Source organism: Mauremys reevesii, linkage group 2, assembly GCF_016161935.1.
Source record: "Mauremys reevesii isolate NIE-2019 linkage group 2, ASM1616193v1, whole genome shotgun sequence".
Classification (NCBI taxonomy): domain Eukaryota; kingdom Metazoa; phylum Chordata; order Testudines; family Geoemydidae; genus Mauremys; species Mauremys reevesii.
Window position 1 is genome coordinate 95,398,359 of NC_052624.1, and position 17,866 is coordinate 95,416,224.

Sequence of the window (17,866 nt, forward strand, 5' to 3'; positions counted from 1 at the left end):
ATTGCAATAGTCTCTGTATATTCTAGTTCAAAGGCTATGAGTCTATCAACCTTTTAAATGTATTCCCTATGGAATACTGTGAACTCTACTTAGTCACTGTGTAACTTGTTTGCTCATGGACTCAGGAAGGTAATTACTTCTAGCCATTGTTAGTTGGTGTAAATCAGCGTAGTTCCACTGAAGACAACAGATGTGCTGATTTACATCAGCAGACCATCTGGCCCAAATTACACAATCTGTCAATCTGCCACAATGGTTTTAGCTTTTAGGTTAGCTATGCTGACCTCCCGTTATCATGCTACTTTTTAGGGAGGTTGGTTACTTTTAATATTGTGCAGTTTGCGAAGTATACCTGCACAACTTCTCCAAAAAACATGCACCTCCCTGTCCCCCCAAAATGTGTATATATGATTAAAAACAATTTGACTGTGTCTCTTTCAAGGACAAAATCTCATTACCTATTCAAATCAATGGGAATTTTGCTTCATTAAGAAGCTCAAGATTTGGCCCATCATTAATATTTATTCTTCCCAACATTTTGGTATTAAGACCCTGTTATAAGTATCATAAAAGGATGACTGAATTTCTGGAGAAAAATTGGCTGTGTAGTGTCCCTAACAAATCGTACAATTGTTCTCACCTATCTAAAATCATGATCACATTTTTAGACTCACCATAACTCCAGACATCACTTTGATGGGTGTAGATTCTGTGTAAAATGGACTCCAAAGCCATCCATTTGATAGGAACCTAGGAAGATTCAGTTAAGCCATAAGACACCTACCTCAAATCTAGGAACAATATTGTTTATACCAATTGTTTATACAGAGTTGTTTATACCAATAATTTGACCATAGGCAGAAAATCTGATATGTACAGCAAGCAACTTGAGTTTTGCAGGGATCAATTATCATTGTTTTGATTTGTCACTCCGAGTCTGGGAACTTGGATAATATTTTGCTTTTTAGTACAAATATCTCTGATTACTCAGTTTTACAAAATTCTTAACAGTTGAACTTTTATAAGATTTTTTTTGTTTAAACATCTCATAGATCAGGGCACAAATCCAATCCCAGGCTGTACAGTGAAGACTGATCGGAGATCAGATGGTTTCCATTTATTTTCTCTGCAATATTCACAAGCAGCTTCTCTTGAATTTCTCATTAGAGCATATTCTCTCAAACAGGGGTGTTGAATGAGATCTGACAGGCCCTTCTTCATATATAAATATATAGTATTCCCTTTCTGTTCATAAACTACACATCATTTGGTGTTGTCTACATGACAGAATTCAGCCTTGCCCTTTTTTTTTTTAAGTTCATCTTGGCTTTTCCAAGAAATTATGGGTGGAGATTTTCAAAAGGGCTCATCATTGGCCTACCTCTGTTTTCACTAAAGGGGCTAATCTGCTTGCATTAAAGTCAATGGACTCCCAATGGCTACAATGGAACAGAATTAAGCCAATGCTGAGCACTTTTGAAAATCCCACCCTGTTTGTCTCATTTTTAAAATGAAGATTCATACACAAGTGCAAATATCTACATCCAATGAAACACATAAACATGGTTCTCTGTTACTTCTTACTTTGCCTCCTTCTGCATGGTACTCTTTTTCCTCAGCACCAAGCAGTTTTGCCAGTCCAAAGTCAGTGATCTTCACATGTTGAGGAGTCTTCACAAGGACATTCCTGGCAGCCAGATCACGGTGCACCAAGCGACGTTCTTCCAAGTAGCTCATTCCCTACAATATACGTATGACATGCAATTGGCATTCCTCTCTCTCTCTACCACCCACACTCACTCTGTACAGGAGAGGGGAGGATAAAGGGTCAGATCTGCAGCTTGGGTAAATGGGCACAGCTTGACTGGGAGCAAGCCCAAGAAATCTACATACAGGAGGTTACTTTTAACAATGGGCCAAATGCCGCTCTGTGCAACCCGACTGACTTCAGTGTGAGTCAGAGTAGAATTTGGCCACCGTGTTCATATACAATGTCGATATCCCTACAGGTTAACTTCACATATACTATACATACATCATTAGACTCTTCTTTCAGTTCAATCAAAAATAAGCAATAATACCAAGCAATTGATTCTCTGCCTCATCGTGGCAGACCCTCTTTTGTAACTGGTAATACTCAGGCATATTGTCCCAGAGATGATGGAAAACAACCAAACAAAACACCCTGTATTTTTATGTCCGAGTTCAATGACACAGATCTTTTCCAGGTTCCCCTTGAAACAGTTTCAGTAACCCCTGTGAACAGAAAACAATTGACATACTATGTATGCTCTTTTTATACAATTTCCTCTTAGGGAAGAATAGGACATCTTTCTCCATATTGATTGTAAAGCTCTTTCAGGCAGATAAAAGGGTTAATGGTGTTGGTTTACTTTTGTTATGCCATGAATCTAACATCTATTTCTGACCCTGGAGCTTCCCCCCCTCACCGCTTTGTGTGTGAACTGCGTTAAAAGAGAGAACCATTCAGGTTGTTAAGCTTCTTTCAAGATCCTTTTTAGGAACTACAATCATTCCCTGTTGTTTTTCGAACAGTTAATACAGAAAGCACTTTCAGTCTACACACACAGCACGAAAAGGATCCTATTAATGTGATGACAAAGCACCTGGGGAGTCATTCTCTCTCCAGCTCCCACTCCCATTCTTGTCCCACCATTAAGCTGGACCACCTTCAAATCTTACGGTGAATTTTCTAAGCAAAACTTCATCAATGTACTAAGGGCGGTTAATGTTGCCAAAATAAACCACCCCAGCAAACTGGCATAATGCCACTATGTAAGTTAACGTAATCGAATAAATTTAACTTTAATGAGCTGAGCTTTTAAAACAAAAAACCTTGAGCTATCAATAAAAAAACAGCCTACATTGGAAAAATCATTTGATCTAGTCTGAAAGAAGAGAATTTTCCTGCTAAATCAGTTTTGGTAAAGAGGTTCAAAGCAGCTGAGAGGCAAGGAATCAGTCTTAGATTAATTTACTTAAGACCCTGATCCTTCAAATACTTATGCACATGCTTAATGTTACACAGAAGACAATGGGCTGTTCATATATACAGTTAAACACATTCTTAACTGTGTGCAGGATCAGGATTTACATATTATAAAGCAGAGGACTATAATACACTCTTAAATCCACTCAGCAACTTTTCTTCATATAGAATCATAAAAATGTGGGGTGGGACGGGACCTTGAGAAGTCATCTAGTCCAGCCCCCTACACTGAGGCAGGGCCACGTAAACCTAGACCATCCTTGACAGGTGTTTGTCTAATCTGTTCTTAAAAACATCCAGGGATAGGGATTCCACAGCCTCTCTTGGAAGACTATTCCAGTGCAGTGCTTAACTATCCTTATAGTTAGAAGGTTTTTCTTAATATCTAACCTACATCTCCCTTGCTGCAGATTAAGCCCATTACTTCTTGTCCTGCCTTCAGTGCACATGAAGAACAATTGATAATCGACCTCTTTATAACAGTCCTTAATATATCCGAAGACTATCATCAAGTCCCCACATCAGTCTTTCTTCTCAAGACTAAACATGCCCAGATTTTTTTTTAACCTTTTCTCATAGGTCAGGTTTTCTAAACCTTTTATCATTTATGTTGTTCTCTTCTGGACTCTTTCCAATTTGTCCACATCTTTCCTAAAGTGTGGCACCCAGAATTGCACACAGTATTTCAGCTGAGGCCTCACCACAGCCAAGTAGAGCTGGACAATTACCTTCCATATCACACTCCTATTAACACATCCCAGAATGATATTTGCCTTTTTCACAGCTGCATCACATTGCTGACTGATATTCAATTTGTGACCCACTATAACCCCCAGATCCTTTTTCAGCATACCACTTCCTAGCCAGTTATTCCCCATTTTGTATTCATTGAGTTTAAAGGTGGTCTTCAAAACCCTTTTATCTGAAAGCTAGTCATTCTGTACACTCATGAAATATATGAGCCATAACATATTTTAAAAAATGATTTCAAAGGCACAGGAAGAGAAAAAAAAAACTGTGAAAGGGTCCATAAGGGAGCTTGTTTCCTGCTTGTTAGTTAAGAGAGATGAACAGATTTGCTAGGATTTACAGAAAAAACAACAGTGTGGGTTTTTAAAGAAACAGATCATGTCCAAAAACTGGACAAGATTTATGGATGTAGTAACAAAGAAAATGTTGATAGGAGAAATTATAAACATTATTTATGTGGATTTTAAGAAGAGCATTTAGTAAAGAACCACACAAAAGACTATGGTAGACAGTCAGTAGCTGTGAAGATGGGAGTTGCTCTGAGTTGAGGGTGAACAGGCATGAAAATCAAACAGACGCTAACAATTATGAATGGTAACAGTTCAGATGCGCAGAAGAGTGTAACTAATGAGATGTCACAATTTTAGGACCAATTTTGTCCCCATAGAAATTAATAATGGGGAAGATGGGAAATGTAGTGAGGAGAGAAAATCTCCAAAAATGGCAAAATCAGGAAGGTGCTGTAATCAATTTAAAATTAGACAGACTAGAAACAGGGGTGGTTTGCATGATACTCTGAATAAAGTTTATTTACTGTACTGTGTTCAGTACACAACAAAAGTCTTAGAGGGAAAAGGAGCTGTGTAGTTCGTGGATACATCTCTGAAGTCTTCAGTACGTTTATCAAAAGCAAACCATAGCAGGCAAACTTGGAATGTGTACAAGGTCTCAGGGGATTAAGAAGAAGTGTGCAATGTGTTCTGGTTAATTTAAAAATAGGTAGTACAGAAATGAATATAATGCAACCAGAGGGTTACAGGGACCTGAGCATCTTAGAGATTGTTAGTATCATTGAGAAAGATAACAGAAACTACATCTATTGCTCCCTCCCTTTAGCTCCCCCCACCCCCAACCTCTTCCTAATGACTACGGTGATCAGATAGCAACCGTGAAAAAACGGGACTGTCCCTATAAAAATGGGACATCTGGTCACTCTACTAATGACCCATGTTGCAATGATATTTTAAAATTAAATAACTGTTTTTCATCCTCCTGCACCTTAAAATGGCTAAAGGGATTTTGCTCCAGCTTTCCAAAAAAGTCACCTTGGAACTGGCCTAAACATAGAAATAGTCAGTCCACAAGGGGGATGCTTCACTTAGTGACTGAAAATGGGATGTTATAAGAGGAACTATTCTACCACCTTAATAATGGGTACACATAGTAACTGCTGTAATACAGGGATTTAGAAAAAGAAGATGGAAAGGCTATGTGCTTCCCAAGCTCCTTATCTTTCTTCTCCCCTCTACCCCACTCTAGACATTCAACCACTATTTTCCTTCCAGGACAAATCCTTCTATAAAGAAAGGAAAATGCTGATTTAGATTCCAACAAAATTACCCACAGCTACCTCAGAAGGCCTGTTTTGCCCCTCATTTTCTTCTTCTTTCGCATGAGCTATAGTAGCTTAGTTTTATTTACTTAGTTATTTAATCAGGTCTGTAAATCTGCATTACATGGGACAGAATAATTTATGAAGATAACTCTATTTAAAGAACATCCCAGGACTGACTGTAAGATCATGACTTTGCATATGCCATCAATAAATGATGACAATGAGCCAATGTATCTTGTTGGCTAATGATTTTCCTTGTAAACAACATTACTTTAATTTCTAGTGATCCACTGTGTGCTCTGTGCAGTCCCAATTCATGCTTATACAACGCTGAAATGTTGACTTACTCTACTATGCACCGATTTTATATATTGAGTTGCTCTATTATGCACTGATTTTATATTAACTGTAACTCCAGCTATTTTCTCAACATTCTTTGGGTTGATAATATACAAATGCATGATAAATGGGTACGTGGATATACAGTCAGTGCTGTAAATGACACAGTATGAAATGTTAACACAGCAGATGCAAGTTTCTACTGGTTAGAGAGATTACTGATGCTGCTGGTTTTCTCTTTTGTAAGCACAGGGAATCTCCAAGTTACTGTTTTTCCTTCTGCTAATTTGGGCAGTCTTTCCTGTCTTTATCCACAGACATCTCTCTTGTCCCTCCCACGCTAATTACGTTTTTCAAGGTGTACACCAAAGCTACAGAGGCAGCATATTGACATTGTACAGTTTAAATGAAAATGTCAGAGCAACAGGGTTTCAATTAAATTACAGAAATGTCAATGTAAACAAAGTTTGAACAGGTAGTTCAAATGCGACACCTTGCAAATGGCTATGATCACTGAACATTAAAAAATGTTTAAAAACCTCATGCTTGTGAGAGGTGTAGCATGGACTGCACAGGAAAAAGACCTTCTCTGTTTATACAAAGAAAAGAGAGAGCCTAGGTAGGAGCAGTGCAATATCTGCTACACTGCCCTGCCATGGTGGCACAGCCCTACTATGGAGGATTACTTCTAAGGGCTAGCGAATATCATTTAGTCTCCATGCTGCCTTTCCGCCTTTGTCTCTGTGCTGAATCTGACGTGTCAATTTGTGCCAAATGTGATAGTGATTTTGTTATATGGATACACGTCCACTGGAACAGGGCTAAGTATACCAACTTATTGCACACAAGCTACAGAAGAACCAGCTAGTGGCACTGTCTTTCAGTCATAAACAACCAGCATCAGAATGAGCTGGTGTTTTAGTAGCAAAAGGCTCTGCATTTGATCACCATTCCTCTGCAGTCAGCAAAAGCAGGGCATTAATCTCCAACACAGAAGAGATTTTACCATCACATTTGCCCTGCAACACAGCATGACAGAAACAGCATTTTGGAATGAACCATTTATGGATTATTGGAGGAGTAGCATGGTATCGCACAGGACTGACAGTGAAGAACTGCCACGTTCTAATCCCTCCTGCTGCCACTGATTCACTGCATCACGTTTGGGCAAATCATTCAATTGCAATCTGTGCAAGTTTCATCACTTGCCCAGTGGTGATAACCCTGCACTGTCCAGGAATGTTCTGAGGATCAGTTAATATTTACACAATGGTTTGAAAATCTAAAGCACTATACAAAAAGTATTGTTATCTTTAATATCAAGTTCAAGAAGCCTTTCTATCCTCACGTGAAATACAAAGACCTAGAGGATAGCTAGATTACATACTTTCAGATCTCTTGGTTCTGTTTATGATCAGAGTTTTGGATGGATTGTGCTGCCATTCACTTACCTTTGCAATCTGCACACACCAGTTGAGAAGGTACTGGGAGCCAATGTTGTCCTTGTGCTCTCGGATGTAGTCAAGGAGGCAGCCATAAGGCATAAGCTGTGTGATAAGCTGGACGGTAGAAGTAAGGCAGATTCCCAGCAAGCGGCACACATGGGGATTGTCAACACTAGCCATCACATACGCTTCCTGATCAGAAAAAGAGAAGACATCCTGAAACAGTCCCTCATTTATGACAGAAATATTAGGATGCAAGACCTGATTACTGAACCTTTTTGTAAAATGTTGGGTCTCTAATGCATATTTCCCACTGCACTGAGAGGTCCTGATTCTGAATGGTGAGACATCATTTAAAATGGCACCAAGGCCACCCATTTTCCTGGTTCTTGTATACCAAGCAGTGTGTTCAGTGCAAGCTTCCAGAGACTAAAACCTAACAGGACTTAATAATTTCAAATTTTATGGGAGCTGCTAGGTGCCCAGCATTTTTGAAAATCAGGAAGCATATTTAGCAGCCTAAATGAGGCTTTAGGAGCCTAATTTTAAGCAACCATTTTTGAAAGTCTTGGATCTGTTGGTAAAGCTTTTTTGTGTGTTATGGCAACGTGAGCAATATAATGAAGGTGTTTACAGTGCATTTTTGTACAGTTGGGAGCCAGGATGAAATCAGCCTTCCATCAGAACAGCTTTGTAATTAAATAGAACTTTAGGGCCTGATTTTCAAAAATGTGTGAGCGACTGCTCACCTGCTATGTTCATTCATTAACATGATCATGCCAAAAATAAATATCTATCAAGGGTTTGTGCATGCAATGGCCAGTTATGGAATTCAATTATTAACTTCCAGTGTAGGTTTTTCCCGCTTCTCACTCCTGACTTTAGAGCATCTTTGGGTCTGTTTTTTAAACAGGGACTTCCATTTTTTGCAGGCTAGTTTTCACACCAACTGAAAAATGCAAGCACAAAGTTATTCACTCAAAAATGGAGGTACTATGGAAAAATCAGGTTTAATGTTTAGCCATCATACTTTTACTTGTTTTTGTTCCTCATCTACAGGATATTGCTTTCGGTTATTCTTTTAATACAGAACTAAGTGGGAAATTTTCCATGCAGTGAACTTTTAGGTCAGCATTTAAATCAACATCTGGAAAGACATCAGACACCAACTAATCATCCCTTGACAGATTGCTTGCATGCTTGTTTTGGGCTGCTAAGTCAAGACACTTCTGCGGTGGAGGTAGAAAATGTTCTGCTCTTTAGAAAGGCTTAAGAAATGCAATATGATAGCAGTTTAATCATCATCTAACAGCCTTTTAACAGATGTCACCTAGTTGTGAGGCTGGCAGGGGGTTATTGTTAAAAGCACATTTAAGCAATGACATTAAAAAAATCTGAAATCCATGAGCAATATTTTCCTCTGCCACTGCACTGTTATTTCACATTGCCAGCCTAAGGATGATGTGTTTTACTGACACATGATATTTATTACATGATACTGAGGTAATGATGTTGAGAGGTCTGCTTTGAGGGATAACTCTGTTTTTTGTTTGACACATAACCCACCCTCAAGATGCCCTTTACAAAGAGTTCCTGGACAGAAGGATCACAGAGGATTACTATAGAACTGGATAAAGAATGATCAACTTACTACAAAATATTAAAACTAATCTATAGAATTCTAGTTGAAGGATATAATTGCCAATTAAATTCTACATAGTTTAAAAATTTGAAGCAAAGCATGTCATTCTCTACTAAATTATACAGGTTTTCAGATTAATTTATATAGAACCTCTAGGTTCAATGCCTCACGCATTCTATAAGATGATTCCATATGAAAACAGGCCTAATTATGTTCATCCCAATGGGCTTAACAACCATGTAAGCACAGCAATAAAGGAAGTCTGTTTCTTGTACTGTTTCCTGTTTAGTCTCAGATCCATATTGAATTCATTTTAGCTGAATGAAAAATCTGCAAGCTCAGAGCTGTTCTCACTGCCCATCTGCTTCACAGCCTACAAGGAGCAGACTTCAAGACTGGGAAATTGGGAACTGAATGTGTGGAGTGGGTGTATGGGCCACACGGAGTATGGAGTTCTTCCAGGATTTGACACTGCCTATTAAATCTGATACTGCAAATTAAAATAGGCCATAGCCTCTTTGAAGAACCATTGAACTTATAATGGAACCATTGTGCAGTCACAGGTTTCTTTAAATATTTTTCTAAATTAAAGCAAGTCTTTGTTTCAATTATTTATCTTGGAAATCTCTGAGGTACGCTCTGACCTGCTCCAACTATGCTTGGTATTTCGTAACAAATCTCCTGAATTAGCCCTGCCCTAATAAAGCCAATGGGAGTTGTGGCTGGAGAATAAACTGGGTTATATGAACAAATGCTGTTTTACATGCTGAATACCTAGCCATTCTTCTTACAGAAAGTGGCTAATTAATTAGCCACTATCTCCAAGGGATCAGTGACCTTGGAGAGTCGTTCAGTAAAATCTGTTTGAAGTTCTGTTTATTTCTCTGTCTCGCTGCTTCCATCGCTTTGTATCTTTTATTTTCCTGTGAAATGTGGAATGAATTCCATCAACTAAGTCATCTAAAAAGTAAACAGTGCTAAAAATGGTAAGAACCGCTTGCTAAGAGTCCTACTTCAATGGGAAAAAGATCATGTGGAGACATCTGAACTTTGTTAAAAAAAAATAAAATAAAAAAAAAAGTACTTTGATATCTCAGAAGAGCACACATGCCACAATCTACTGTCCTGCTACGGGAATAGCTTGATCTGCTGAACGCCGAGGCAATCATTTTGGCTTATTAATTAACCCTTCCTTCACTCTATGTGAATTTAGTACAATTAGGTCCAAGGCAGCTTTTGTCAAGTTTGTATTATTTTCTCCATAACAGTTTACATCAGCTTTTTAATGTCCTTTTTATTTCTGTTATTAAGTGAGGCTAAAAATATTCCATGAGGGGGAATATCAGTGAGTTTTCCTTTTACCATAGGTTTTCCTGAAGCAGGGGGTTGATAGTATGGTTGCATCCTTTCTTTGTGTCTGCCTGTTAGACGGCAGATACATGGATGGGGTTTGTGAATACATAGCCAACTTTTAGTAAAACAACTTAAATCAGCAGGGATTTTGTTTGACATATTGGTCCTGAAAGTAACCACCTTTTCTTTTGTATTTCAACAGGATATGTACAAAATGATGTGCCATATCAATACACTAAAACATATATGAAATAGAAAGTTTTTCTAGGATGAAATGAGGATGCAAAAGTGCTTTATTGTAAGTGGCCCATAGCTAAGGTTGCCCAATACCTCCCCATTGTGAGACCATGTTTTCAGTTGCTTATCATTTTGACAAACTTTAATCATTTAGGCTGAAATTTTCCAGTCTCAGGCTGATTTTTGTTGTTGTTGTTATTGTTGTTGAAAGTTTCAGCTAAAATAGTTCAATCACTTCTGAGACTGAGGGTAGGGAAAAATACAGTGTTTTGCCCACGTTTAAAAAAAAAAATGCTTGCAACCATTTCATTGAGAAGCTCTAGCACCTCCAGGCTTTTGGGGCAGGATCTTGAAATTTGGCAGAGGGATTGCCATGGTGCCAGGGAAATGTCTTTTGCCATTCCCATGAACATTTTCCCAAATTACAAGCTTCTGAGAAATCACAGTTTGCACATGCTCAGTAGAGACTTAAGAGTTTGTAAGCTAAAATCTCTGGAGTGTCCAGTTGTAGTGAGCACACTCAGCCTCTCACAGCTATGTATGTGCTGACCAGACTGTGCACACACCAGTCCCACTGAGCGTGCTCCAGCCCAGGGCTGCAGGGGCTTAGTAGGACTCATGCAAATAGTATGTGATCATGTAATTCAGTGATATTCAGACTGCGGCTCTTGAGCTGCAAGTGGCCCTTTAATGCCTCTCCAGTGGCTCTTTGCAGGAAGTGATATTAAAACACTGCGTGATTTAATTATTAACCAGTCTCAGTTATTAACCAATCAGAAGGCTTTTACTATGTTATTAACCAACTAAGTTATCAACTTGAACTGAGTTATTGAACTTATTTGCTGTGAGATACATAAACTAAATATTTCCCCAGTATTTTGGGTAACGTTGATTGCTAATCTGGCTCCTGAACCACTGAGGTTTGAGTATCACTGATGTAATTAAAGACTGTACCATAAAATGCATACACACACAGGGGTTGCCTGAGCAACCTTTATACTGGCATCTCCTAACCTTTGCTTGTGTTTCAAGCTTCATGTTCTTTTAATATAACTTTTCTTGGATGAAGTAAAGTGTATGTGTATATATGCATACAAGTTAGGCTCAAACAGCAAAGTTCAGATTTGCCTCCACACCAGATTGTTCCCTGAGCTCAAGGATCCCTGGATCTGGGTTTATAGTTCATCCATTGTAAATGTATGTATATTTCATCACTCACGGATATTTACAGCATATGCATACATATTTTTTTTCTACAATATGTACACCATGATCTCCAAGCAAGGGGTAGTACATTGTTGAGCAGCTCTTGGAGCGGCCTTGGGAGGCAGACTGTGACTCAGAATCACACTCCATCCCCCGTTTTCCCCCTGCTCAGTGTGGGAGATACCCTGTACCAGATCTAAACCTTGTGCAATGTACCTCCCCTTCCAGGCTGGCGCAGATAGCGCCTGGGGCTTGAGAAGGGGTCAAGACATAGACCAGCTCTACTTGTGAGTCACTGAGTGTCAGTCTTGTCCAAGCATATTAGAAGTGGAATTCATATGAGTTTTTTTTTCCCCTTTGTAATTATGGGCTAGATCCAAGAAAGAAAATAAAATCCAACTGGCTTCTGTGGTCCCTGGATTTGTTCACAAGACCAGATGATTTTTCACAGTTTCCGTGGCACATGAGCCAGACAGATTTTTTTTTTAAACATTTCATTTAGTCCTGCATAACCATGCATTTAACCCTATGATACTCTGAAATATCAGGGTCCAAAGAACATTAGTGATCATTATTATTGTTATAATTTGTATTACCATAGCACGTAGGAGCCCCAGTCACATACCTGGGCCCTGCTGCGCTAGGCGCTGTACAAATACAGAACAAAGAGATGGTCTCTGCCTTAAGCTCACTGTTTAACATGCCCCTTAGCACCAAATCAAGGTCCCTGTGCACAGTGTTAGTTAATGACCTATGCACAAAGAGGTCCATGGGAGGTAAAGGGAATGCAATGGTACCCACCGACCAACCACACAGAGTGGCGGCAGGATTTGGCTGGCCTGGTTAAGGATGTGCCAGTTGTCAACAGATATTGATCTTTTAATGGTGACTGCTGTATCTCAAAACCACACTTTTCAGGGGATGCACAGCAGGCACAGAGTGGAATTATTAGCCTAAAATACTGTCATCTTCATTCCATTTTAAAATACCATCAGCTAGTCTGCTGCTAGTAAAATAGCTTAACAGCGTTTAGAGCTAGATCCTGTAACTTCTGTAAAGCCCTGAGGAGTTGGGAGAGCAACTGGAGAGATTGTGTCACACTATTATCTTTGTCCAGTCTTATTTGAAACATCTCAAGTGATTGGGCTTCCACACTTTCTCTTGGCAGATTGTTCCATTGTCTAATAGATATCACTGTTAGAATGTTTTAATGGATAATCAGTCTTAATTTCAGATTTTAAAATTTCATGTCATTATTGCTTGTACCATTTAAGGTAGGCTTTTCAAAAGCGCTCTGCTTTTGGTCTAACTCTGCCCCCATTGAAGTCAATGGTAACCCCCCCCCCCCACTGACTACAATGAGAGCAGATGGGTCTCCTATTGAGTTCAGTGGAAGCAGGGTTAGAAGGCTCTGCAACTTCTCATCATTTACCTACATGTATACACCCTTCAAGTATTTGTATACAATTATCTTGGTCTTTTTTCCACACCAGCTCACTATATCTGGCAATAGGAAACCCTGATTTGAAAATCAGCCCTTCAAAGGCTAAAGATGTCTTATGCACTTGATATAAATGCAAAGCAAATGTCATCAATGCTACAGGTATTCAGGGGGACACAATCTTCCTCTTATTTTTCCTCCCATTAAGACAACCACTAGCAAAGATTTAATAGTACCAAATAAAGATGAAAACTCACATCAAGTATTTCCTTGTTGGCTTTTGGGGAGGTCGCCTCTCTCAATTCCTTAATAGCAACAGGAATTTTAACCTTCTCTCCTTCCGGAATCCAGAGCCCCTATAAAATAAGAAGAAAGGTTACCTAGGTCCTTAACCCAGTGATTCACTATCACTGAGGTAATTGCAAATGCTTGTTTTTACATGTATATGTATACTGTTTTCAGACCAGACAAACATTCTAAGCAGGCAGCGAAGGAGGTATATAGCAGTCACTCTCTCTGGGTAGACTCCTGTTAATGGAGTGGCATCTGTCTCAATCTCTTGGGCCTGATTTTCAAAAACATGCATGTGCAATTACCTTGAGTCACATTTGTAAAGAGCCCAGAAGATGCATAAATGGCAATATGTGTGCACCAATATCTAATCAGTGCTAACAATCATGGCAATTGTACACACAAGTTGGACACAACTGGACATTACTAGTCTTTGCTGAACTCGTTTTTCACTATGTTGATTATTGTGTCACTTCTAATTTATAAGCTGCTGAATGATGGGAATCAGGGTTTTCTCATGTGAAACTAAATTTCAGCCAGCCTGCTCCAAGGGTTACACAATAATCCAATCCTTAATATATATATGAGAAGTAAATTCACGTCAGAATGGTTTCTTGTTCATCGTCTATTGCATTACATAGTCATTTAGGCAGAGGGGTATTTGGGATCAAAAGGGCAAATCTTCAAAAGCACACAAGGGATTTGCGCTCCTAAATTTCTTAGGCACATCTGCCCCCAAGTATCTAAATTTAAAATTTGATAAGTAAATCTATATTTTACATTTCAGAACCAAATGGTGTAAAACAAACCTGAAGCTTCCTCACTGAGAAATCTTTTAGAGAGATACTCTCTAGAGAAGGAAGAATAATGGGACTGTGGAGGGGGAGGGAAATCATTCTGCACAACAATAAAATAGAAAGGCTCCAGTTGCTTTTCTGCAACCCCGTGGGGTTCTTTTGACCCAATAAAAGTGATCCACAAATAAAAAGAGATGATAAAAAAATAAAAATTCTGCTTAGCATAGTAGACTGAGTTGGCCATACTTTGATTTCTCTTCTTAACATTTTAACATCCCTAAGAAAGTATTTCTGGCAGTGGTACTTTTTAAAATAGACACATCAGCTCCATATTCAGCTGTATGACTCTCGTAAGATCTTATGAAAAACTTCTTGTGTGTTCTCTCTCTCAATCTCTCACACACGCAGATTCACACATCTACTTTACCTGGCCCAAGCTATAGATGATTTGAAAATAACTCAAAAAACCTCATGAGTATGTTTTCAGCTTTCAATGCATACACTGTTAAGATGGCTTTGTGTGCATGTGTGTGGTGAGAAAAACATGGTGGTCTTACCTTATAAACAGTACCAAAAGCTCCAGAGCCTAGAACTTTGACCTTTTTAAATTCTGTTTCCTTTAGAATCCTCAGAAGAGCTTGGTTTGGCGCCTCGCCACTTGGTGTTAGAGGTTCAACAAGCTATTGTGTACAAAGGAATTGGACTTTAGAAAGATAATACTGTAGAGGAGGAAAGCAAGCAGCACACAACTATTGAAACTGAGCAAAAACTGTTGGTACACCTCTACCCCAATATAACGCTGTCCTCGGGAGCCAAAAAATCTTACCGCGTTATAGGTGAAACTGTGTTATATTGAACTTGTTTTGATATATATGGAGATATACCTATCTCACAGAACTGGAAGATTATCTAGTTATCCAGGCAAGAAAGGGGGTTTTAAGTTGACTAATAGATTTTATTTATTTGATCTGAATTTTGTTGCAGTATTTTTTCTAAGGGAACAACAAATGATTTCCTTCATATGACAGAAATTAGGCGCTTTCCTAATATTTAAAGTTCTCTTTTACTACTGTTTTGTTGTGTCCTTCTCCTGAATAGCTTTCCTAACTGGAAGCCCATATTTAGCCTGATACAGATCTGTTTTCTGCCATTTTCCTGTTTCAGTTAACGATTCTCATATTAAGGAGTACAAAATGTATAATGTGAACCAAACACAATATGTGTTATAACATTACAACTGTAGAATATGGAGGCTCTTAAAAGGTTGCTAGGTAATGTAGCAAAAAGTAGGGCAGCTTCGGGACTTTTATCACTTGACTTTGCAAAGCTAGCGAGGGAAGCAGGGTGTTCAGCTGGATGAGTTTATGGAGGGGATGGTATGATAGGATAACGGGTTTAGTCAATAGGTCAATAACGTGCCACACTGGTAATTAGTACAAAGGGTCAATGTTGGGATATTGTTAGCCTTTTCCAGAGGGTCTGGCTGGAGAGTCTTGCCCACATGCTCGGGGTTCAGCTGATCGCCATATTTGGGGTCGGGAAGGAATTTTCCTCCAGGGTAGATTGGCAGTGGCCCTGGAGGTTTTTCGCCTTCCTCCGAAGCATGGGGCAGGGGTCGCTTGCTGGTGGATTATCTGCTACTTGAAGTCTTTAAATCATGATTTGGAGCATTCAACAGCAGAGTCAAGGGAGAGAATTAGTTCAGGAGTGGGTGGATCGGCTTATGTGGCCTGCATCTTGCAGGAGGTCAGACTAGATGATCATAATGGTCCCTTCTGATCTTGAATTCTATGATTCTATGATTCAGTAGAACCGTGAATACAATTTGCTAGTAGCTTGGAAGGAGAAAGGGAAGAGTCGTACCTGATTTGTTTTGATCCTGGAAAATGCATTTTGGTGATTTACATGTAAAATATCCAGAGGATAATATTATAACCCATATGAAGTCTATACTATGCAGTGTATAAAGTTTAGTACAAGAAGCATGAAAGCCCAGTTCTCATCCAGCATGGTGAACACATTGTCTTGCAACGGCTTTAAGGGAGATTTCTACATTCAGGATGACATTGTTGTCCATGTGGAGTGGTTGGTATGAGTAATCTCTCAGGTTATCAATCCCTGCACTGAACATACTGTAGCCAATAATATAATTAAAGACTTCTGTTTTCACTATTGTTAAGCTCAAGTTTAGTGAGCAATAGTATTCCAAAAAGAGAGACATGAATGGAACGGGGCAACTGAAGGCAACGTTGGCTTTGAAACTGAAACTCAGTCCATCAAGTTCTGTTCATGCTGTGTGCCCCAGAACAGAATCCAGCTTAGCCTCCCAGAGCTGTGCTAGCTCTGCAGCACTAACAGGAGTAACGAGTAGTAAAAACAGCCAAAAAAAAAATCCCTTATTTTTGTCACTAGAGTAAGCAGATCATAACAGGGTAGTATTTTCAAAAGCACCTAAGTGACTCAGCAGCCTAATTCCCAATGACTTTCAGTGGAAATCAGGCACCCAACTCACCAGTGAGCTATTGCAATTTTTACCCACCAAGATAAGATCTGAGATTAAGTAATATGGTGTCATATTTACATAGTCACTTTTCCCAGTAGAACTGCAGATAACATGTTATTCAAACACCAGATAATATTGTACTTTATGTTTGTGCTAGGGTGAGGTCAGGGCCACTATATTTTGAGCTAATAAAACAGCTCTTTCTGAGATGCTGTGGCACATCAATAAAGTTGGTCAATATATTTAGAAACTGTTTACAATACATACCTCCCTTTCCTGAAGCAGCCTGCGCAATGTACGCTTTCTAACTATGTGACGTCTGCGCATGTAAAGCCCTATGACCAAGGCTATCACAACCAAACAAAGGATACTTCCAACAACACCAGCTGCAATGGATGGGATTTTGGAGCTAGAAGACAAAAAAGGGGAAAGAGGTCTGTTTTGGTATAAGAAATAACAAATGGTGTATTTTTAATACAGCATTCCATGTTAGAAACATGATCAGTTGAAGGCTTCAGATAAGTTTTGATCTACCTACATTCAAGCAACATGGGTGTCAATATTCTGAAGTTTTTCATTCAGTGTTTGTGGGGTTTTATATGGAGCTGTTTGTTTGCTTTTTTTTTAAACTTCAAAATGGCTTCAGATGCAGGTTTGAAATAGAACAGTTTATATTTTTTCCAAATGCTTTCATTAAACCTTTATGGAAACCATTTTTGAACATTTTCTTTGACTGAAAACAGGGGTTCAAGAACATTTTCAATAAAAATTTAGAGTAAATGTGGTGAAAAATGTGAAATTTTGAAGGAAAAAAAAGCCAACAGTTTGCATTACATTTTTTATTAAAAAGAAAGGTCATTCTTCAATGAAAAAACTTCATTTGAAAAGTTTTGACCTTGTCTACTGGAGGTATATATGTATTTAATCTCTTGATTCCTTTTTTCCAGCCTTTTATTGTTCAGGATTTTATAAGTAATTGAGACCCTAAAGTATGCTTTGGTCTTAATCAGCCAAATTAATATATTTCTCATGTTAATCTAGGATTTGTGAACCATTGTCACGGTCTCTTTATATTCTGTATATCACTATCTGCTCAAATAGTTTTAAAACTGTTTTGAAGAGACACTGTATGGTAAGCACCACATTGGATGGTGACTTACTTACTCTTTTTGTTTGTCTTGATGATTTTAAAACTGTTATTTCAATACAAAATAAGAACAGAATTTTGCTTTCAGCT

General features: G+C 38.7%; 1 protein-coding gene and 1 long non-coding RNA gene across 4 annotated transcripts in view; one reads left to right on the plus strand and one right to left on the minus strand.

Moving 5' to 3' along the window:
• The window catches only part of LOC120397063, a 63,946-nt gene that overhangs the window by 37,843 nt on the left and 8,237 nt on the right, over window positions 1-17,866 (plus strand). The gene's annotated exons all lie outside the window — the stretch shown is intronic.
• Window positions 1-17,866, minus strand: part of EGFR (epidermal growth factor receptor) — a 224,850-nt gene that overhangs the window by 12,328 nt on the left and 194,656 nt on the right. For all 3 annotated transcript variants that reach the window (XM_039522515.1, XM_039522513.1, XM_039522514.1), the window contains exons 17-22: window positions 16,897-17,038; window positions 14,684-14,806; window positions 13,296-13,394; window positions 7,166-7,351; window positions 1,585-1,740; window positions 675-750 (exon numbers count right to left, since the gene is read on the minus strand). In XM_039522515.1, coding sequence (XP_039378449.1) covers window positions 675-750; window positions 1,585-1,740; window positions 7,166-7,351; window positions 13,296-13,394; window positions 14,684-14,806; window positions 16,897-17,038 — 782 coding nt within the window. The remainder of the gene's footprint in view (window positions 1-674; window positions 751-1,584; window positions 1,741-7,165; window positions 7,352-13,295; window positions 13,395-14,683; window positions 14,807-16,896; window positions 17,039-17,866) is intronic.